The sequence below is a fragment of the Aquila chrysaetos genome, chromosome 20 (assembly GCF_900496995.4).
Source record: "Aquila chrysaetos chrysaetos chromosome 20, bAquChr1.4, whole genome shotgun sequence".
Classification (NCBI taxonomy): Eukaryota; Metazoa; Chordata; class Aves; order Accipitriformes; family Accipitridae; genus Aquila; species Aquila chrysaetos.
Window position 1 is genome coordinate 2,652,894 of NC_044023.1, and position 24,554 is coordinate 2,677,447.

The following is a 24,554-nucleotide window of genomic DNA, read 5'->3' on the forward strand; positions in this document are numbered from 1 at the left end:
GATTGTGATTTACCTAGACTTCATATCTATCAGATCTACAAGAGGTAAAATAGAAGTGTCCCTACAAACCCATTACAAATCCCATAGGCTTTTTAAGTTAACGTTGTGTTGCTCGTTTTCTCCCTTAGACATGCTAATATTACACTTAATTTTTCTTGTTTCCTCTGTTAGCACTGTTTCCTGGCAAGGACTACTGCTGCATGTAATTCATGATAGGCAGAATGACATGATAATCATTTGGAAATGGATAGTCTAGAGATTACTAATGAACTTCAGTTTGATTTAGATGATTTTAAAAAAATGCTGCTATTACCTGGAAGTCTGCAATCAATTCTATTTTTGCAAGTTAGAGAAATATTTTAAAAATACATAACTTATTAGAAAACGTAAATGTGATTCCTAGAATTAATAATTTTTTATGATGCTGATTCAAAAAGGGAATTATTTGTGATAGTTTATTTTCTTACAGTTGTGGTTTGTGTCCAAATATTTTATAACCATAAAGCTACCTTTTGATATCAGTCAAAACAGACAATATATACTGATGTTGAAACAAGCTTTGTAGAAGACATTTTTTTAAATCAGGCATGGGACTTTACATTTATTAGAAGGTGTTCACAAAAATAAGGGTAACATCATGCATATTCTTTGCAACTAAACCCAGTTATGGTTACAATTTGGAAATAAATTTAAATAGACATATGGAGATACAGTAGTACATATACACTCTATTTATGACATTAAGTTAGTGTACTGATAACAGCAATACATCAGAAGTCTACAACCAGCTGATGGAATGATTGTATAAGGAGGAAGAAACTGCTTCAATTTCTCACATTATTTATGTGGCTTTACAAGAATGTCAGTGTGAATTGCCTCCTAAATTTAGGAAGCAAGAACAAGTCAAGACTATACTTTTGCAGTACAAAACATTTACACACAAAATACACATGCATTGCAATGCATTGGAAATGGGTAAAGCAAGGAGAAACCCATTACTCAATGCTTTATTAACACAATTCTACAAAGGAGTCTCAAATAGGATTATATAGTTCAGTCACAGTAAGGCCACAATATTACAATGGATAAGGACCTTAGAATTTGGCATTCTGTGTTAGTAATAGAACCCTTCCTTCTTTATAGATTTTTATACATGTTCCTGAATGGTATCTCATCAAAGTCCTCCTTTTTTTTTTTTTTTTTTTTTCTGTAAGTTTAGCATATTGCTTAATACAACAGTTAGCACAGTAGAGAAGGGTACTGTCACAGGGCAAACAAAACCTATGTAACATTCACGTAGTTTTTAGACTATATGCTAGGTGCATTTAGATGAAGCTGGCTAATCAGAAAAGAGACTAGCAAAGGATTTCCTCAAGTTTCGAATAGTTTCAGCTTTTGCTTCATCTTCATTCACAGATGATCGGAAGAAGGATGATTCTGTGAAACTGAAGGCATTTGTCAAAGACTGCGACTTGCTGCAAGACAAAAATGCAACATGTTTTGTATGTTCATATTGTCTACCAGCTTCCATCCACATATAACTTTTATAAATTACGAGAAAAGGAAAAATGTCCATGAGATGTAGACAGTTTACATGTGAACAAAATGGACATTCAACACAAGCAATTTAGTTAGATGTAGCATACAGAGCTGCTGCAACGCAGCACATTCCTTCTGAACTTTGATTTGAGAAGTGGGATAATCTTTTCTTTAGAGAACACACTGCTTTTTTTACAGATCTGAAACATTGTATTCCAGTAAATTGGATGATGTAAATTAGAACTTGAGGAAAAAGTGGGCCTGCATGCTAAATCCAAATCACCACCCAACACAGGATGATTAATAATTGTGTTCTTTAAGGCTGCAAACTGTTATGCACAAAGAAAAATTAGGTATATTGGCAAGAGTTTGAAGAATGAATCCTAAAGTGGTAATGTGCTCTCTCTCTATATATATATATTTAGGATTTGATCCTTAATGGAGGCTTAATGACACTTTATATCTTTAAAAAAATTCCCTAAATCAGATACAATTTTTCTTGTCTATAAGCAGTTAGTCTAGCAATGTTATTCTGTTTTTAGTGCTATCATGTAACTACAGCACAAGTTTCTGTAAGCATGAGTAAAATAACATACAAGAAGGAAAACATCTGAGGTTTAAAACTTTAACTCATGACTTGTCAGATGAAATAATATTTAAAATGTAGGCTTGAATTTAAATAGAAAAAATGAATGAGTTATAATCTTTTTACAAAGACATCCATGCCTTAGTAAAACTAGGTAACTGATTTCATTTTTATCGCAGTACAATAGTAGGATTTCAATTTTGGCTATAGTAAAACTGAAATGCTTTTCTTATTCAGATTGTCTTATACTCTTCATGGTTTGCAACTTCTCTGCCTCTAAACTAATAATGTACAGCAAACAGTGCTACAGGCGTTTTAGGTTTTTCATAAATTATAGTTGTGCTAATGAGAATAGACTGATAAATGTTTGTTTGTACTCACTGAAAGAGGGAGGGTGGGAAGCAGCACTTGACTTGATTAGTAACACAATAAGTAGCCTAATTAAATATTTATTCACAGATTAATAACATGTACATACAGGTTAGGCAACAGCATGTGGGTGAATACAAAGCATACACATGCAAATAGACAGAGTTAATCCTACAGGCAGGAGATCTGAGTCTTGGTGTGGACCTAAAACTGCTTCTTGAAAGTTAGAAACACTACTCTTATTATGGCTTGGATCTTAAAAACTTTAATTTCTCCTTTTTTATTTTATTTTAAATAGAGACTATTCTCTTCTATTTGTGGAAGAGAAAAATGAATCTAGATTTGAACAAGGACCTAAAGGAAAGGGAGAAATCTGGGAAACAGTATGTGGTACAGTTCTTCTGTACCTGTTCTTAACTGTTTTTCTTAAATGTCAGAAGTTCACGAGTTAAGTTTCAAACCATGAAGTGGTTTCCATCTTGCTTAAGAAAATCGACCTCCCTACTCTCTACATATACTTAAATAACAGATGAATTACTCTGAGTTTTATGATTATAAAACATAATAAAGAAATACACTGTCTTAGGAAGGCAAGGAAAATATTGTCATCTTTGCATATTGTCACCTAACACATCTTTTCCACTGAATTGTTCTCAGGTGAGGACTCAGAATTGGTTCACACTAGTAATTAGCATATGAGTGGGTGAAAAAAGGGGATCTGTGTTACTTGGATGCAACAAAGACTACATGCCAGTCTTTGTACTTACCAAAACAAGTAGAATGTGTCTGTGACTCTACCGGCAATAGTGTGTGTCAGGATCACTATGTTGAAAAAACATCAAATGATTGCTAATACCCTCCTCATGTTTTTTGTTCACTGGGTTTAAGCTGTGAGAGGGGATATAGCTACAGATCCTTTCCATATTCTTTACTGTAGCACGCGGCTGGCTAGATATAGCAACAATAGCATGCTGTGCATTAAGGAATCTTCCAGTAGCGAGCTAACTACAGACAGTTTTCTGTGCAGGTCCTGCCATCTCCTCTGGAAAGGGCCTGTGTGAATTGCTTGTGGTGTACAGTCAGTAGCAATGTATAACCATGAACGAAGTGCAACCGTAAAAGAAACACAGTTTGGCAGTCACGGTCTAGCATGTTCATTGGGATTGTTTCTGAGATAGGCCTTTTGCAACTGGAATCTGTTGTCTGAGTGACTGCAAGGTTAAAAGTTTAAATAGATAAGACTTCCTCTTTTCTGTGCAGGCTTACAGCACACCCAGATCATGAGTCAGTGACATAAAAAGGAGAAAACAAATACGAGAAAGATGATGAGTTTTCAGACCTAGTTGGGGCAGAAATTACACAACTAATAAATGAAATTTTGTGTAGTGCTTAGGATATAACTAATGATACTGTCTTACTAATCATAAACAGAGAATAAGCTTTTTGAAATGTTTTAAGCTCATTTTAGACTTGGGAACATATGTACATTTTTTTTCTGAATATTAGACCAACTCCCAAACTACAGTTACGACAACAAACCTGTGTTATGAGGAGAAAAGAAAATGGATAAAGCAAATCTTACTTAAGTTGCGGATGAGACTGAGGCTTCTGTTGTGGAGCAGGCTGTGGAGCAGGCTGGGGAGCTGGCTGTTGAGCAGGCGGTGGCTGTGGCTCTGCTTCCTTTGATAATCTGGTGCTGGAAGGACCTTGAGCCTGGGGACGTGGTTGCTGAGTTGTAGGTCCAGGTGGACGCTGTGGCTGGGAAGTTGAGGGCTTTGCTGACTGCCCAGGGGGGTACATGCGCTGTGGCTGCAATGGCTCCTGGCTTTGTGATTGCATTCCTTGGGGTTGCACTGGGCCCCCTAGGTTCAGTACAAGAAAAACTTCATAATGTTATAGTATCAAAGAATTCTTATTAGATTTCATATCCAACACTTTAAAATAATCCTTGAATGTGATTAATTCTACTTTTGAGGCAAAATTCTATTAATATGGACTGCAGTTTCATGTAGTCAATACTACTAATCACAGCTGGTACATTAATAACTTGCTTGGAGCCCCTATGATTCATCCTTAAAATTGCTAAGAAGTACCAAATTTACCCCAGCAGTAGTAGTACCAACTTCAGATCAAATCAATGGAGTTACACTCAGTATAATTTTGGCCCAGCTCAAGGAGAGGCTGCAAGATAATTGAATATACCAGTAATATCTACTTCAGCAATACAGCTACTATTTTCTGTGTAGTTATTGCAGTTTTGTTTCTCCAAAGTTTTAAAATTATTTCTGTAATATTCCTCTTAGATTCACTCTTATAGCAGTAAAACAACTTTATACTGAAATTTTCCAGCTAATTTAAAGTCTTTTGATAACTTATTTAACCCCTTAGTGAAATATGTCAAGAACATTACAAGAAACGCATAAAGTCATTACTAATTCTTTACCAAGATCTTTCACTGAGAAGGAAGTATGCTGGCAAAATACTGTATCAAGTGTGAAACTACAATGTGTAGTAGAGACTTAGGTTGTGAAATCCATGGCTGAAAGATGCTATATCATCATAGACAGTTTTTTTTCCTGCTTTCTGACTGAAATAGTGCTGTGTCAGATATCAGTGGGCATGCTGCTGTTATCTCATATGAGAAGTCTGAATGTGGTTTTCTGGGCTGATAGTTGTTATAACTGAATCTTTATTCTTGCATGTGACAAGGCACACAGGACATCTGAGATAAGGGGAAGAAAGGACAGGATGAAATTCTGAGGTATTTGTTTGTATCTTTCAGTCAGGGTAAGAGCTTTGCTTAACAGTAAATATTATAGAAGACAACTATCTAGATGTTCTGAACATTTGGGCATTTTTAGTCTTACATAGATATTTAGTGCAAGTAAAAGACTTAATCTATTCAGGTCTCTAAAAGAAAACCTTCATATCTGAAAGTACTGCTGCAATACATGATTTTTTTTTTTTAAAATTGCTATTATAGTTAGCTTTCCAGTTACTATATGAATTCCAGTGTAAGTGTCTGAGAACAGCACGTACTAATGCTTCAGTAAGTTTTAATACAGTTGTAGCAGTGTGTTGTGGTGTAGAAAGATAAATAGCACGTACTGTATGTTAAGGAATGTGCCTTCATTGTTTATTAATTTGAACCACTTTTGTAGGAAATATTTGAAGGTGATAACATGGTCTTGCAACATCTTAATAAGGTTCATTTTCTTATTAGTCTCCTTTCACTCAATATTGAAAAACAGAAAGGTTTCTTTTCCCCACTTGTACATACAGGCTTGAATGCCAGAAACTTTACACTGAAGACAGATATAACTTTCTTTTATTGCACATTAAGCTGTACAAGATATTTCACATAAAAGATATACTGCTGTCACACTTCCAGCATTTGCTCACTTTCTTGCAGCTGGGTTGTACAAAAGGCAACAATCATGAAAGAAACTTTTACCAAAAATAACTCAACAAAACTGAACATTAAGCCTACACTGTAAAACATCTGTTCCCTGTTACCCACAATATTGCACCTAAGCATGCTTACATGCAGAGAGACATTTTGGCTTGCTTCTTGTCTGTGGTATGTAGCAATAGTGTGTGCCCTTGTAAATCCTTTACAGTCAACAAGCTGAAATCCTATCTGAAACACCCATCTCTTCTTTGCACACACAACTCACAAATGTCGTGTGAAAAGCACTTGTGAATACTTGCACTACTACATGCAAAAAATACCAACTGCTTTAAATAAAATCAATCATCAGATTCATTTCTTCACCCCAGGGCAGTATGGTTTATTCACTTTTATGGTGTCTGGAGGTAAGGATTTGTGAACCTGATTCTAAGTGGAATTTTCTTAATATAGAACAAAATAGCCAATGCCATCATTGGAATGATCACTGACCCAGACAAATGCTGATCACTAAAGCAAAATATTCATGTAATTTACTGATAGGTAGTAAACAGTAGCACTTACCACAAACATTTAAATAGCTAATAATGCATACCTTAATTCTCATCTTACCAGCCAGCTTGTACAAATAAAAGAAACACTAAGAATGATGATTCTCACTGATAATTTTTTCCAGTGTTTGTAGGGAAAACAGAAGTAGAACATAAGGTTGTTTTCCCTTTAAACAAAATTGTTTGCACTAAACTAATGGCCACTACTCATCTTTGTACATATTCAAGATTGAAATTATAGTTTTGTGGCTCACTTGCAACTAAGCTTTATGGTATGCTAGCAGTGTGTAGCTTGTGATTCTAGGCTAGATTTCTCACAACAGATTAACTGCCTGCCTGTGTATTTCTTGTAATATTACATTATAAATTGGTTACGCAAAAATCACAAATAATTTACCTACAGAAAATCTAGCAGTTGTCAGGCATCTCAATTCTTTTTGCATGTTTGATTTCAAGCAGTTATTATAAACCCTATTTATGTGGATAACGCTGGGACTGAATGTTCTTTATAGCTATCTAGATATTTCTCAGTTTAAAATAGTAGACCTGAGTTGGTAAAGAAAACTGCTGACATTTTGTCTTGCATTCTAATCAAAGGGCAAGATCCCTAGCTGGTTAAAGGTACCTTGGTCTACAATCTCCTAACATCTCAGTATTTGAAAAAAATGAGCTCTTACAGGAAGTTTAACAGTCCTTGAGGTACTTCTCACCAAATAACCTGGGATTTAACTCTTCAGTAAGTGTAAGATTTTTGAAAGCATTTGCATTAGTTTTCATTTAAAATCTCCATAGATTACTAATTCAGAATGACAACAAAAGGTACTACTTAATTGAAATAGGATACATTAAATACTCACACTTTCACTGAGATATTGCACATAGGTGGCCCATTTACATAGCTTTGTAGCTAATAATTTAATGCAGAATTACTAAAAATATGAATACCAGTATGTAAAATAGAAGATATTTTAAATATTCCTTGGGAAGAACTGTATCTTATGGAGTCACTGAAAAATTAGACTTCCACTTGCGTATAAGTAAAACTCAAATGTTAACAAACTTTATAAAATTATAAATCAAAAGCCTCACTAGCAAATTCTAATCTAGACTTTTAAAAATATATCTGGATCACCTACCTATTAATCATGCACACACACAAAAAAATAAAGGCTATGAATACAGTGTGCACACACTCACTGAGTAAGCAAAAGTATTTAGATTTGAACCTTGGTGGTATTTTACTTAACGATATATAATACTCAAAAAATACTGTCTAACCATCCATAATGTACAGTTGCACTGGGCTCTAGAGAGGCACATTCTTTGTACACTGTTGACAACAGCCCTGAAATCACAAATTTTACAGAGAAAGGTAGGTAAGCATTACACGCACAGACATGAACAAGTAAACAACCAGACGGTATAGTTGACACTGCATAGAAAAAACACAGTCCAGGTCAGCACTGAAACAATGCAAAAACTGAACAAAACTGGTATGTTTGCTTTTAAGATTGTGTGTTTCTTTTCTTTTGTCATTTTTGCTTTAAACTTTGCTTTTAGTCTCAGTTATCTAAGTAGCCTGGACTTGTTTTGGTCCTACTGCAACGCCATTACAGTCGAGAATGTACTGTAAACAACCTTGAGGTGGTGGTCGCTGAGGTGGGATTTTGTTTGGCTCTGGCTCCTTTAGTGATCCGCTCTGGAAAATACATTTGAAAACAGAAGAGAAAGAAAATTAGAGTAGCTTAGTTCCAATTTTCCACTAATTTGTCTTTATTTTCATTAGAAATCTCTTTATTGGTTGGGGCTGAACATATACTTTTAATTTATTCCAGATAACATTTTCTAATTTAGTTGCTGTCTGACATGATATATGAATCCTGGACTAATCCAAAGTTGAGTTCTGAAGAAAAATGGTTTTTCCTTTGCAGCATGTGATCATGATATAAGGAGTGCCTTCTCAAATCTCACCTCCGTTTGTGTATGGTCTTTCTCCTTCAGTTCCTAGCACCTTGAACGACTTTTCTGTATCTCATTGCTTCTGCTCTCTTTTTTAGGATAGACTGAATAGAAAATGGACTTCAACAGATACCTTTGTATAATTTAAGAAATAATTTATTTTTAATTACATTCACTTGTACCTGGAAGCACTAGCACAGCAGGATTTTTTGCTAGTGATAGTTTCACTTTGATTCACTGACTGTAAATGGGAAGGGAGATGGACTACTCTAGGTTAGCTGTTTTGCTAAGCAAAATGAAAGAAGGAAGCAAAAACCACAGACAAATAATAAAAATAATTGAAATTACTTCATGCTACTCCATCTGACATGTTATTAGAAACACATGTAATACTTAACTTTTCAAAACAGGAGATTTATTTGGCAGTGTCCTTTTCAAATGTATACTTGTCGAGAGGAAAAGATGGGCCTGAACCAAAACCTTGGAGCAGAACACCCTCTGGGAACATTAGTATTTGAATCCAAAGTTTGTCTTAGGCCCATCTCTAATATTTTGAAAAGTGAAATATGTTAAATCATTGGACATAATAGCTTGGGGGATTTTTTAAAGATCCAGAAATTAAATTGCCATCTGTCAAGAAGGAAAAATCCCAGAATGTATTAAAGAGTAAATGTAAAATTAATTAAACATGTTTTTTGCAAAGCTTACTGTTTTTTTTTCTGATAGATTTGTATTTGATCTTAGAACTATAGAAATAAATCTTACTCATAGGGATGTGAATTCCTGCACAGCAATCTAGAAGTTACACTTTTTAAATGTTATAACAACACTCTGTCATATGCAGCTGTTGCAAATTGCTTTGTCTGCTTTAGCTAGATAAATAAAAGGACATAGGACAGGTCCAAAACGCTAATTATTCAGAATTACCAACTTTCAGAAGACCAAATGAGGAGAAAAAATGATACATACAAAATGAATGAGGCAAAATCTGATCCTTGTGTTAACTGACCCAGTTACATAGTCCTCGGCAAGCATCATTGTAAGGATGGGGTTATGTAGGAAAGAAGAGAATTTCATAAGGAAAGACACAGCCACCAGAAAATTTTAAAGTGCTTTAGTGTGGGTTAAAGTCTTCTCTGTGTTGTTTCTCTTCTTCCTCTAATTTTCTGAACCACATGTAAAAGTTGACATTCTATCCCATGCATGTTTCAGTCACGTTAAGTATTTGTGGTATCCACTCAGTATAATGCGTTGGAGCTCACTGAAACAGTATGCATTTACATCAGTAACTCCTTGGATACTGGGGAAATTAGCCCAGAGTGGAAACCTTGAAAAGTTGCCCTAGAGGAGCTAACTCCTTTCATTTTCTAGTACCATTGTTCTGATGCACCTGGCACCTTCCTCTGTACGCCTTCGGGGCATTTGGGTGCTCTGTATTCGAGAGAGCAGCCTGTGTCTCCTTTGGTGGGGTAGGGTGACACATGCGTGGAGTGTGCCCTTAAAGGAAAAGTGTAAATACTTGGGCTTAAGGACGTCCAGGAGTTTCTTTCCAGAGGACCAAACAGATCATGTGACTTTCGTTAGAGAGCATGCATAATATTTTACAAGGAACGTGACTACGATTGCCGTGTGATAGACTTCCTAGCCTTACAAAGGGCCATAAGCCAATCTGTACGGTTCTCTGCAGCAGCAGAGGATGACTAGGGAGGATATCAGTGTTGCTATTTTTCTACTAAAACAAAAGTAAAAGATTATACAGGTAAAACTCATCTTTTGTTTAGAAAGTGAAAACACAGGCTGGCAGTTTAAATTCACATCTACTTTAATGTTAAAACAACATCTGCGCGGCCTCTGTCTCCTCCATGCCTTGAGGCTGAAGCAAATCTGCCATTTGTTCTTGTGCTGAAACAGTCTTGGGTTTTATCACACACACCACCTAACTGACTTGACACGACAACATCAGTACTTATGCAATCTGCATATCTCTCCATCTTACAAAGAAATTATTTTATCCTAAATTAAGCTTTCAATAAACCTTATAGAAGCTTGCTAATCCTTACCTCAACTGTTCTGAAAGTTTAGAGGCTTTGTGCATTTTCTATTGAAGATGTATTTCCCCCTCTCTAGTCACTGACTGCAGCTGTCCTGATTTTACCACCCACACATCCTTTTTTTCACCAGATATCACCTGGTGCTTCCAGGAACCTCACCCACACTCCAGGCCAATCACATGGTTATATTACTTTTGCTAATTAGCCAACCCACCCAGGCTGACCCAAAAAGACTAATTAGCATTACATTCCTAATTGAGAAATCTTACTCATGGTTTTTCAATGGTCTGTAGTAATCCAGTCCTTTTCAAGAGTCTTTCTTTCAGACAGTCAGAAACCTTGATACTTTATATTAAAGACAGGCTTTGAACCAGTCTTGTTTGCTGTCCTGAGCCAAGACCTTTAATAAAATCCAGGCTTCTTCTAAAACACCAGTTGTTGGCAAATTAACTACAGACTGTTACTTCTCACCTCTCCAAGGTGGTGTGCCAATGTAATTGTAAGAGCTGCTAACTCCTTATAGGCAACACAGTCTCTCTGAACAGAGATGCTGGACTAGACCTGTCCTGCAGATGTATTCACCCCTCTTGTTCTTTTTTTTTTTCCCTTTGTTGCCCAGCCTAGAAGCTCACCCTCCTACCACTTTCTTTTAGTACAAACATGTTTTCCTGTACTGCAGTGCTGATCTACAAACCTGCCTATTGCTTAGTTCAAACATTGCAGGAATCAAGAATTAGAATGCAGCATATATCATGGAAAATGACCCTGAACAGATTCTTATTTGGATGCTCAGGGCTAAAGAGCAAAATTAGTAGTACAGAAGCTAGAAACGACAATGTTTAGTATGGTTTAGGATTACCTAAGTGAGGTGTGGTAACTGCTGTCGTAAGGAGCCCTTTTGGTTTTCATTTTATAGAACACAACTTTCATATCACATTCAAATTCCCCAAAGAGAAGGGATTGCTGATGTTGATAGTAACATTATCTAGAACTGCTTATAGAATCTCTCCCGTTCAAAGGGGATTTACTGTTTATATAACTATTCTAAAAAAATACACCTTTACTTGTGGAAACCTCTAAGCCGCATGAATACTGCAAGTATACTGTAGTGATTTCTCAACTCTGGGTATACCAATTGATGCTTTGGTTGCATAATGCTCTTTAAGAATATTGGCTAAGTTAATTATAGCCAGAGCAGAAACCCCGCTACCTGACTGGAAGATAGATGTCTCTAGATGTCTCTGTAGCACTTCCTTCCTTTCCACACTTACCTGAAACAGTCTCCTTAGAACTTTAGGGGTAGAACTGGAGGAAAGAACTGTTTGTTCTTCAAAGCATGTTGTATTAGAGTTTGATCAGTGGTATTACTTCTTCTTCTACCTTGTATATTTATACAAATGCAGACTAGATTCATATATACTTGAATTTTGAATAGTCTGAAGAATGTTGAAATGGGTGGGAGCAAAAGCAGCAACTTGGCAGGGAAACAGCCCTTGGGCAAAAGAGATGCTAAACTGAGTCCCAGCAAAAATTGATTTTGATTTGGCTGAGTTTAAAGATTTTGTGAACTATAGTTGGAGCACGTATGGTTGTTTTTGGGTTTCGTTTGGTTTTCTTTGTAACGCAACGATAGAAGCTTTTTATAGGTATTTCAATATCTGAAGGGAAAGCCATATTTTTCAGGTCAAGCAGTAGAGGGATCAACTGAGAATTGCCAAAATATGAGCTGAGTTAGATCTCATAAAGGAACAAGAATAAATAGAAAAACAATTAAGTAACAGAAGAACTAAGAAAAAATGTGATTGCTAAGAAGTGAGGTAATTGGGATAATTTAAGTAGGGTGTCAACAGTAAATGAATGTTTGAAGTGTCATGGATTATGATAAATACAGGAGCAAGGGCAAGGCGGCAGGTGGGATAAAAGCTAAAAATGAGATGGAGGTAAAAATCAAAGATCTTCCTGGGCTCATATTGGTTAGAGCAGTTATTCTTCATCATGGAAGTCAAAACCAGCTGGCTCATGAAATACAGAATTCCATACCAGATATTTCTAACAATTGGAAATGTACAAATTACACTGGGGAAGGTTAAGCACTAATGCTACAGGAATTACATTGTGGATAAGGAAGTGGCTGCTGAGGAGATAGGCAGTTATTGAAAAAAAAACTAATGGGAAGGATATAACTGGGATGTGGAACTCAAGTACAATTTTCATCAATTAAGGTGGCACAAAAAATTAGGTGTGTGCTACTAAAACCTGTAGATGATACAGAGCTGGAAGACTACACAACCAAAATATCCTAAAGAAAGAATGAAATTGATGAGTGAGGTTTAAAAACAAAAAGAAAAAAGAAACTTAAATGCAATGTCCAAAATAATTTATTTATGGACTAATAACATGTATCTGTCAGAAATGCAGAGCTCACTAACTGAAATCTAATGGGAAAGATTTGTGCAGTGAAAAAAACCAAAATCTTATCACACCTTCAGTGAAGTGCTAGGCATGAAGCTGTACATCATTTACATCACCCCTGCTCAAGAAAGATGAATGTAAGCTGATCTGGCGCTGAGAAGTGCTATTAAACTGACCAGGCAGATGGAAGAGTCTATACCTACAGCATTCGGAAGAACATGTCTTGCTTAGTTTAGCAAAACAAAGGCCTGAATGCAGTACAGTTGCTTTTTATAAATATATTCTACTGGTAAAGAACTAGGCAGAAAAACAGCTAGACTAAAGGACAATGCAAACCAGGAAATGGGTATAAACTGAATAAAACTGGGCTGGAAATAAGTACATATTGTATAATTTAGCAAAGCAGTGAGATCTTGAAGTGGCTTTCTGATATGGAGCATCCAAAAATAAGAAACTCCTTAGCACCTTCTTGCTTACTGCTTTATGCATTTAATGTGTAGTGAGTATGGCAGAGACACTTGCCGGTTGCTGGTTCAGATCTTACCCTGTTTCGGGTGAATCTGGCATAGGTGATGTATCTGCTTCACTGTGTTGCCAGTGTCACTGAATAGGACTACAAAGGTTTTGCTATTTATTGTATTATATATTCCCTGTGGACTGAGAAAGGCAGTGCAACAGGCCTAGTTACAGTGGCAAGGCACACCTTAAAAAGAAGCCATCTTCACTTTTCTAGTGCAAAGGGGGCAGCTAGAGGAGAGTTGGCTCCTGCTTTTTACAGTTTTTTGGAGTACCAGTGTTCAGTCTTGCCCTTCTCCACTGAGGAAATCTGTATGGAAAAGATACTCTCAGCAAAATTGGTGCCAGCCTAGAGTTTCTTCATGTTGAAGTTGTGATAAAGAATTCAAAAATTTAGAGCAGCTTTTGTTATTGCTCAACCAACTTTGCAGGCTACCCGTGCAAAACCCGTTAAGATCTTCCTCTGAATGGGAAGGGAAGTGACTGCTAAGAGCAGAAAACAAGATATACAGCATAATTTTTACTTGGAATAGTATTTATAAAATGCACTGAAGTGGGTTTTTTTTTAAATATCAAAAGTATTCTAACTTAGATTTTATAGACTAAGTGTTTTCAGTTGCTAGATAACTAATTACTTCCTAAAGAATAGCTTCCTTGTTGAATATTTTTACACAGTCTTAAAAATGAGTGCCCTAGTATGTACTCACTGCTTTTAGAAGGTACACTCCAATATCTTTTGAGACACTGAAAGAGGTGACCTCCCATTGTCCATTCCAGCCCTATTTTCTATTATTCTACTGAACAAAAATAATCCCACCCCCCAAAGAGATGAGGTTTCTAGAGAAAAAGTAGGATGTTGACTTATTAGGGAAACAGAACTTCTTAAGCAGCATCTCTTGTTGAAGTTAGATGGTCCCCTTCCATAGCCAATCAATAATTCTAACAGACAAGGAGGCAGTCTTATTTTATTGCAGCTCTTGCTTAAAGAAGCCAGATTTCAACTTCTGTTTTTGAAAAGGGAACACTAAAAGCATGCAGTTGCACAGCAGCTTTCAGGCCGTTCCTTCCAGCGAAAAAATTGCTCCCCATAGACAAGGAAGGAATGTGGGCTATGTGATAGGAGAGAGCTCCCCCTGCATGCTAAAGCAGTGGAGACTAAAATGTGCATGTATGCATGTTTGTATCAGGGGAAGAGATCTGTTAAGATAGATAGACAGGCAAGTGAAAGTGGTACAATGTATCTAGAAGACTGTCCAGTTACTGGAGAGTTAAACTTCCTTACACCTTTCTCAGTGTACATGGATACCTCTATATACATAGAGGATAAGGTACCCCTTGGGGCTTGATAGTGTCAAAATCCTATGCTGTTGTTTGAAGTTGTATGGAAGGTTTTGACCCTTGAACCCAGGGACTTCGACCCTGGCTGATGCTATGCTGTATCTGCTCCTCCAGTCTTAAAAAAAAAAAAAAAAAAAAAAAAAAAAAAGGCAGTTTTTTTTTTTTTTTTAGTGGGATGGCAAGTGATTCTTGCACGAACAGGAAGAGATTAAGATCTGCAGAACTTCACCTTGAGCCACAAAGATCCATCATTACTGGATCCGTTCAGAATTGAAGTTTATGCTTTGAAACGAGAGTCTGGAAAAAAGATGGTGGAGCTAGCTCAAGTCCAGTCTTATAACCCCATTTTATCTTAATATTACTGTACCAGTGTTACAGAACAGTGGAGTGGGAGAACGCATGGAAAAGAGGTGGTGCACTGAGCAAAACACTTGAGCTCTCCCCCAGATAATAGCAAAGTTCAGAACTCTAGTATATGAACAAAGTGTAAGACCTCTCTGTCAGTGGTTGCATGTGCTTCTCTTCTTGCTTCTCCTGGTGCGGCACAAGTACACAGCCACACAGAGGAGGTATTGGTGGTTGATCTGAACTCTGACAAGCTTCCTGAGTCTCTCCTAGGAGTTGAGAGATACTGGGAAATGATATATAAGCAGCTGAAGACAAACTTGATCTACTGGCAGCTAGCCAGATGGAGCACTGATCCACCACCAGATTAGTGTCTGCAGTTGCCTCTTTTTTCCTATGGACAAATCAAGAATATATAAAAATGAGCGGCTCTGTTTTGGATTTTTCCATAATTTCTCTTGGTGCTTATCCTTGTTTAAAAATTTTAACGCATATTTAGCACATGGTCCTTATTCAAAATAAACTGTGGCAATGACTGCTGGGGAGAGGGACAGAATCCTTGCAAGTTAAACATGGAGTAAAGCCAAACAGCTTTGCTTAATGGGTTATAATTTAAAGGTCAGAGAAATCAAATAAAAAAGTCAAGTGGAGACAGAGAATGATAACAAAAAAGGTAGAGGGGCAACACCCACCACAGTGCAGAAGGGAAAGGAGACCAAGGAAAGCCTCCAAAAAAAAAGATATTTCTATTAGGTTCAGCTTAAATAAACAAAATCAGAGAGCAAAAATAGATGTAAAATAAGATAAAATAAAAAACCTAAAGGATGTTATATGATAGTAATTATAGCACTACGAGAAAACAGAGAGATCTAACTTAGATTCTCCTTTTCTATTTATGTATGTGGCAGCTCTTACCTGTTCTATAGTGATGGGATTACTGGTTTCCTTGTTTTAATTTTGAAAAGGCTCTATAATAGAATGAGGACATTTTTTGAAGTCTCCCCCAAAATGCCTGTGGGACGGAAAAGCTATTTCTCACAGCAGTCTACTAAGAACATATAGGCTACTCTATAGTGGTGGGCTCATGACTACTTAAAAATTAAATGTTTTCTTTGTTCTTGAGGGTACTCACCATGGAGTTTCAGAATTCTCAAAGAAAATGTCTGCTTCTGCCAATACAATAGGCAGATTGTGAGATGATCAGAAGATCATCTGGCAGAAGATTAAAAAGTTAACAAAAGCATAATTTTGTTGTGTGAATGAAGACAAAAAGAGAACAGTATTGTTATTATGTTTAAAATAAATGGGGAAAGTGTCTATTAACTAGTAATACTTGTTATGTTTCTCAGTTTTAGCTAGCGTTTTGTTGCCTTCTATATTATAAAATTATTAGCACTAAGGCTAAAGCACTATATCCTACAGACAATTGAAGTCATCCTAATCATCCTGGCCCTGAAGCTTAGCTCTGTTGGTTTGCCTGTGGGGCTTTTTCCTTTGGGCTTCTCTTCTAACGAGTACTTTTGTAAGCAACTCTTTCTCTCATCAAGCTTTGCTCAGCTTGTCTGCAGGGATCATGTATTTTTCTAGGTACACTGATGGTGATAAGCATTCAATGTAGAGTATTCAGAAATAAAAAAACTATCAGGCCACATCCTGAAACCTTTTATTTCATTTGGACAAATTTCTGTTGATGTCAGTGGAAATTTTGGGCAAATAATCCTAAACCTTTAATATATGCCCCGTAGTATATTCTCTCTTAGAGTCTAAACGTCATCAGATCCCTTTAAAAAGGGCATTGTAAAGGCACACTTGTTTAGTTCTTGGCACATTATCTCAAAACAAGCTAAGAAAGATAAGTATGTATTAGTGTTTTGATTTAATCATCCTCATTTAATGGATACACTTGCAGCTAACAACCAAGAGCGTTTATGCAGACATTTATCACTAGCAAAGATCCAGCAAGCTATTTACCTGTTACTTCTGTTCACAAGTGAGACTAAATAAGCAACAGAATTGAGCAATACATACATACATCCCTTAATAATTACTCCATCTACTGGTACAGGATCTCAGTAAGTATTTTAAAATAGGTTATCTTAACTCTCATGACCAATTTGTTAGTAAAATCTCTGCTTAACATTTGTATGTTGTGTCCCACTGTTTTTCAATTACTGTCAATACTAAAATCTTAGGTTTTATTTTCCTGCATGAACTTTGTTTTTAATATGTTACAGTACCCAAATGCCAAGTTCAAATGCTTAAAATAAATCAAGCTTTGTGTAATGAAATAGTGGCTGGTTTAAATATATGGATATCCTTCATCCAGCAGTTAAAGTCCAAGTCTCTGCCTCTGTGGTGATCTCTGTCACTTATATGAAGAACACAGTATCTGGCCTGAATAGGTGTCTTTTTCAAAGATGGACAAAATATCCTTGGTGTAGTAAAATATATGCTATCATTTTATACTTGTGATAAATAAACTTGACTCTTGTAAATTTAGCTGGAATGAAGTGTGCCTCAAATGTGGCTTTTACCAGGATGTGGTGAGCTCAGGGTCCATACATGTTTATTTTCTTCTGCTTTTCTTAATTCCATACATTTATATTAGGATCTAAAAGGGTAACAGCTGTTTTTCTTATATTTTCACAAACATAAAATAACTAAAAGGATAAAAAAACCTTTGGTTAAAATAAGCATCTCCTCTTTCAAACATACACAGCTAAACATTGTATTTATATATACGCTTATATATATGTACACATTAAGGCTGTACATCAAAATATATTCCATATTAACATAATGAAAATAAATGAAATAAGCATGATGAGAAATTTTCGAATAGGGAGCATTCAGGATTTGTAAAATGTATACCCAATTTCTCGTTTAATGTGACCCAGCTTCTGTAATACGATGTAATACATTGTAACACTAAATAATACATAACTCAATACCCCTTCTCCCACAAGTGAAGAAGCCACAAGATGTCGCTCGGATTCAGAGAACCAACACCCACTGCTGGAAAAGGGGTGAATACCTTCAGGATTTCAAAAATCGTTTTAACATGACAGTTTTAAGAATGGCTTTTGACTTATATAACCTTTAAAAGGTATTCTGTTTTGTGTTCTGTGATGTGTATATGTCCCAGCAATACTTTTCATCGTTCCTTATGAGTTTTCATGACAATGTTTTAGATTCTCTGCCAATATTTTTCAGAGGGCATCTTGCTGCTGCCTGACTAATTTTCCTTTAAGTCACAACAATAACTCAATAAAAATTTTAATATGAAAAGTAATTTGCTTACTAGGGACTATGACTTAAAAGAACTTTCAGGCAGATGGACAGTGTAAGTGGTAAAGAATAACTACTTAGATGTTGTTTGTAGTCATTGATGTTTGTCAAAGTGCATACAGACTTTCTGAATGAACAGAAAAAACCTTAATGATTGCTAATGTAGACTACAGAAGATGCTCAATTAGTATCTACACAGATATACTACTTGTTTATTGACAAGCTGTATTGCTCTGTTTATGTTATTTAGAGTAACCTGATGTAAGAGTTTGGAAAAGTGAACAATTGAAGAGGCATATAGTAAAATCCTGTCCAGACTTTTTCCAGGGTGTCTGTACTCCCGTGCCCTAGGCAGAGAGAAAGTCAGGCTAATCTCTCGAGTATATTTAGGATCTGGGCTTCTATCAGATGTTATTCCACAAATCTGGGTACGTCAGCTTTATGATCATATGATGCCATAGCTGCTGTTTATCCCCTATTTAAATATCTTCCTAAGAGAAAGAAATACAGGACATACGGTTTTAGGGGTCATTAGATCATTTAGCAACCTTCTTAAGGCAAGCTGTTCTTAAATTACTCCTGCTGTCTGTTAGTATAGATCTAATTACACCAGGGAGTGATTTGCTTTGCACCAGTTCAGCAGGATTCTCAGATACTAATACTGAAACTCTTGTATTTACCCTCATTCATGCAGAATGATTTAGTGGGGTCTTTTAATTTGTTTATTTTTTAAGCAGTCTTTCCTTCCAGACTTAAGGAAGAAAAATATGTTCCTGCAAGTTAGTGCCAAGGGACTGTGACAGAAAGAAAATTCTTAGTGGTAATGTTACTTGGTGGTACGAACATGGCCTGGTTAATGCAAGTAGATTTTGCATTAGGAGTCTGAAGGACAATACAAAGCTGTAGCAAACCTACAAATTGTGGCCCTGTTCCTCTTCCCCCAACCAGTGTTTATACTTCAAGTGACCTTCTATGAGACTGTGCAAGGGAGAAAGTCATTTAGAGATAAGGTCCACACCTCAAATTGAGTGCAGAGAAGTTTACTTCTCTTAATAAGCAGACTAATACTGAATTCTAGATTTCCATATAAGTCCATGATGGGATCCTTCCCAATTAAGTGCACTCTCCTTCAGTTAAGATCAAATCAAGTAACTGTATTGTCTGGCCATCATAAAAGCTTCAGTGATTTGAAACAAACTGCTGCTCATCATAACAGTTTGCTTTAAAAAAAAAGTAAATCCAACAGATGGAAGGTAATAGAACTGTGACTGCTCTTATGGAAGCCCAAGAATAGGTAATTGAAATGGTTTGCTTTTCTCTCTGGAGGTAATACTTTTTGTTATTTACACTATGTTCACATTTGGTTCAGTTTTCTCTCTGAACACAGAAAAATAAAACTGGAGAAAACTGCTTGGCTCTAGTCAAATCATACAAGGAGTCAGGGGATGAAGAATGAATAAGATACAGAGAAAAATAGGAAAAATGGAAATAAACCAAACCAGATCTCTAAATAGCTGAAGATAGTAAGGGCTTCTTGACCCCAGCCTCTACTGAACTGAATGTAATTGTACTGAACTTCCCTGTGGGTGAAGAGTGAAGAAGGTATTAAAACATTTTAGAAAAGAGTGTTAAGAAATGAAACACTTCAGGTTCTGCTATTCTAGTCTCAAAATAATTAATGTACTGTCCTCTTTACTTCTGTGTCATTTAGTGGTTTATTACTGGTGTGCCACTCCTTTCTTTTAAATCAAACAGAACCAGGATATAGCTGGGAATGCTGTGCTCTTTGTGATGTTATGTCGTTATGGATATTGTGTTTCTGGTGCACCAATTTCTTCTATTAAGGATAATAAATTCCTTGTTCTTTTGTGGATAATGCAACATGGTCTCAACAGAGCTGGACTGAAATAACATTTTCCTAATATCATTTTCCTTAGCTTCAACTGCTAACATGACTGTAAACATTTGCATTTTACGGTAATACTCATGCACAATGTAATATTCTACACAGAATTTAGTTCATCACAATTCATATCATGACTTGATGTGCTGCTTTCAACAGATGTTTTGCTATTATTGTTTCATATACAAATGCTGCTACAGAAAGAAGCATAAAATAGCCTGCACTGAGCAACCACCTGCAGAGTTTTGCAAATCGAGACAGCAGAAGTTTCGGCAGTGATCTTTCCTATCAACAGATGGAGACAGAGATAATTGATTCCACTGGGTAGAACACTTCACTGGGTAGCTTAACCTACCGGTTTGGTTTTTAGGAAAGATTTGAAAAAGGCTTCTCAAAAGATCTGTCAAAAATATTCAAAGAGGTTGCAAAAGGTGGAAATTTAGATTGCCATCATTTTATTGCCTGCAAGTAGAGCAAGTTTGTCTCATGGAAAGCTTCTATTAAAATCATATTCCTCGATCAAGTTCTATTATATATTTTCATCATGGTTGTGAGTAAAACAAGCTGTCATGTTTTTAAATTAAATAGAAACAACTTAATTTTTGGAAAGAGTTTTTTGACCACATGTAGTTATATCAGATAGAACTTCTCCGAGTCCAGGGACTCTTGCTTTTCTTTGTAGTGGAAGGACTCGTAAAGTAGCTGATAAGAGCAAAACTGGCAAGCTTTGAATCCTGTAATCAAGAATACTTTCTATCCCAATACAGTTCAATCATGCTGTCAAAGGTATGCAGTAAACTGTAGCCTGGGACCACAAGAGAAAAGCATGAGACACAGTTTGTTGGCTGCAGCCAGTCAGGTGGCGTGAGCTGCAACACACAGAGCTGCAAAGTGTAGCTTTTCTCCTTCACAGATTCTCTGCCATTCTGTGTACCTGAAAAACTTGTTAGAGAGCCTCTGGAATTTGCTCTTCCTGGCACTCTGACAGAGAACTTTCTTGGCCTTCAGAACATATTGCATGGCCAATCATTTCCATCAAGATTTGGCTGCCTAGCTCTAAACAAAGACTTATTTTCCTAATCATTGATTTGTTCTCTGATGGATAGTTAATTGGAACAGTACTGACCACTGCGGGCATTTATAAATTAAAGCATTCTTTTATGTACGATGCACCCAATGCCACAGTAGGGGGTAGATTGTAAATAACTTTTAAAAACCCACGCAGATAATAAGGGAATTCAAAACATGGCACATCTATAGCTGTACTATTGACTATAAACTTCATGTAAAAGCAGAAGTAGCAAAACACACGAATTGCTCTTTGATATTTATATTACTTTGGTTTCTAAGACCACGCATACATCTGCATATAGTTGATTTGGGATAAATTACTGGCTTTGCATTTTATGTGACCTGTTGAAACATGCAGTATCCCCCTGCCCTGCAAATGAATGGACTGTATTTCTCAAGAATAGGAAATAATTTCTCAAATTAGAAAAGGAGAAGACTGTTCAAAGATGAAAGGGACAGCTTGTTTTAACAGACTGATTTTATTCTTCGGGAGACAACCCAGCTAAAAATTAACTACACATGAGCAGATACCTGTTTTAAATACTACAGATGTGTTTCATGATTTTCCCTTAAAGCTGGGAAGATTAATGGGTATTTGCAAATAGTATCTTCTGTAGAAATTCAGATCCCCTTTGTCTGTCCTAAACTGGTGGATAATGTATCAAGGCAAATTTTAAGGAAGCAGAGTCTTATTAACTTGAGAGGAAAACTAACAAATATTGCAAATATTCTGAAGAGATATCTCTGATTTTGGCCAACTGCAATCCATAGTTTAAGGATAGGATAAGGAAAAGAAGATTAATGTTGAATAACATCCTGTTGCCATTAGCAAAGGCTGAATTCTTCAGTAACCTAAACTAAGTGAAATCCAATAGAAGTTCAGCAGCTAGACAGCAAATATGAGCTTTGGATTACTCCAAAACTTTTCTGTGTAAGAGGAAAAAAACCTTTTCATGGACATGATGAGTGACAGCAATGACTGAGGAATTTAGGAACTTGCTTAAAATGTTCCTTGTATCCTATTTTCATTCTGGACTTATGTAGGCAGTTTTCTTTGGAAATGAGTAAAAAACTTCATTTACATACAACAGATAACCAGTTTCTTTGGATGACACCAGTAACCATAAACATTCCTCCTCCCTTGTCTTCTTTAAAATCCAGGGAAGCATGTCTACCCAAGACCTTATATTTTTTTTTCCCCAAAATGTGAAATATCAAATGCTCTAAATGACTGTGAATCTATTAATGTTACAAGCTTGCCTATTACTGTTTTAAATTTTGATTTATGTTGAATTGTATGCTCTGGGCAACTGTAAATTTGACTCTTTTCTTCATTTTAATATATGGCTAATTTACTAGTCCTAAAAGAAACTGTATTTTGGCATAAGGTGATTTATTTTTTTCCCTTCCTTGTCTTTCTTTTTCAGTGCCCTTTACAATGGACTTGAGTCACGTTGGATGGAAACTTCTCCATTGTATGTGGTTCCGTGGTTGAAACAATTTTGTGCTTAGTTTCAAGTGGCTGTAATATAAATAGAAGCCACACCACTTTTTTATGTGGGATGGTGTATTTTTATAACTTAAAGCATGATGATATATTTGAAGAACAAATTAGTCATTCTGCCTCAAGAACTAGTCTGTCTGAGGTATGCCACAAAATTGTTTTCAAATTGTTTACCTGGTGTGGAGCCTACTGGGAGTAAAAATAGATTCCTGATTTAGGCTTGGTAATTCCTGTATTACAGTTTGGCTTATTCTGTTGCTTAACTGATTACCATGGAGCTGCTCTGGTACAGAGCAGCAGTACAGTCCTTAATAGTTTATTGTCAGATGTATTGTTACATTTATTCCTTCAGTATATTAAAAGAAGTATGTGAAAGCTGTAGCTGATAATGCTGCTCTTGATCAGACCTGCTGCCTAGCTATGAAGACACAATAGATGCTATTTAGCATTTATGTAGCACTTTTCAAAGAATCATAGAATGGTAGAATGGTTTTGGTTAGAACAGACCTTTTACATATCTAGTCCAACCCCTCCTGCCACGGGCAGGGACATCTTTCAAGAGATCAGGTTGCTCAAAGCCCTGTCCAACTTGAACTTGAACACTTCCAGTGATGGGGCATCCACAACCTCTCTGGACAACCTGTTCAAGTTTCTTACTACTCTCATCGTGAATAATTTCTTCCTTAGATCCATTCTAAATCTACCCTCTTTCAGTTTAAAACCATTACCCCTTGCCCTGTCACTACAGGCCTTAGTAAAAAGTCTCCATCTTTCTTAGAAGCCCCTTTTAAGTATTGAAAGGCCACAATAATGGCTCCCTGGAGCCTTCTCTTCTCCAGGTTGAACAACCCCAACTCTCAGCTTTATTTCATAGGAGAGCTGTTCCAACCCTTTGATCATTTTCATGGCCTCCTCTGGACCTGCTCTAACAGGTCCATGTCTTTCTTGTACTGGGGACTTCAGAGCTGGATGCGGTACTCTAGGCAATGTCTCACGAGAGCAGACCTGCTAGCCACGCTTCTTTTGATGCAGCTCAGGATATGGTTGGCTTTCCGGGCTGCAAGTATATATTGCTCGCTCATATTGAATTTTTCATCCACTAGTATCCCCAAGTCCTCTCTGCAGGGCAGCTCTCAATCCATTCATCACCCAGTCTGTACTGATATTGGGGGACTGCTGTGACCCAAGTGCAGGACCCTGCCATCCAGGTCCCTCTGGACGGCATCCCTTCTCTCTAGGGTGTTGACTGCACCACTCAGCTTGGTGTCATCTGCAAACTTGCTGAGGGTACACTCAATGCCACTAGGTATGTCATTAATGAAGATATTAAACAGTATTGGTCTCAGTACAGATCCTTGAGGGACACCACTTGTTACTGGTTTCCATTAGAACATTGAGCCGTTGACTGTAACTCTGGATGCGGCCATCCAGCCAATTCCTTATCCATTTAATAGTCCACCCATCAAATCCATATCTCTCCAATTTAGAAGCAAAACTTTTATGTTCTTAGAGACTTTTACAAAAATACCACACTCTCAGAAGTTATTTAAAGGATCACTAAAATAAACTTCACATTTTGTAAGCATGGAAATGGAAACACAAAGATGATTTGCAAAGTCTGAAAGGTAGCAAGGCCAGGGGCAGAATTCTGCATCCCCACACTTTAAGTATCAGGCCATGTAAGATAAAACGAGTGAAACACATCCATTTGCA

General features: G+C 36.6%; 1 protein-coding gene across 1 annotated transcript in view; it reads right to left on the minus strand.

Annotated features, from left to right (window-relative positions):
* Positions 1-588: 588 nt before the first annotated feature.
* The window catches only part of SYN2 (synapsin II), a 193,194-nt gene continuing 169,228 nt past the window's right edge, over positions 589-24,554 (minus strand). The window contains exons 11-13 of the mRNA XM_029996104.2: positions 8,093-8,153; positions 4,077-4,356; positions 589-1,475 (exon numbers count right to left, since the gene is read on the minus strand). Coding sequence (XP_029851964.1) covers positions 1,340-1,475; positions 4,077-4,356; positions 8,093-8,153 — 477 coding nt within the window. The 3' untranslated portion in view covers positions 589-1,339. The remainder of the gene's footprint in view (positions 1,476-4,076; positions 4,357-8,092; positions 8,154-24,554) is intronic.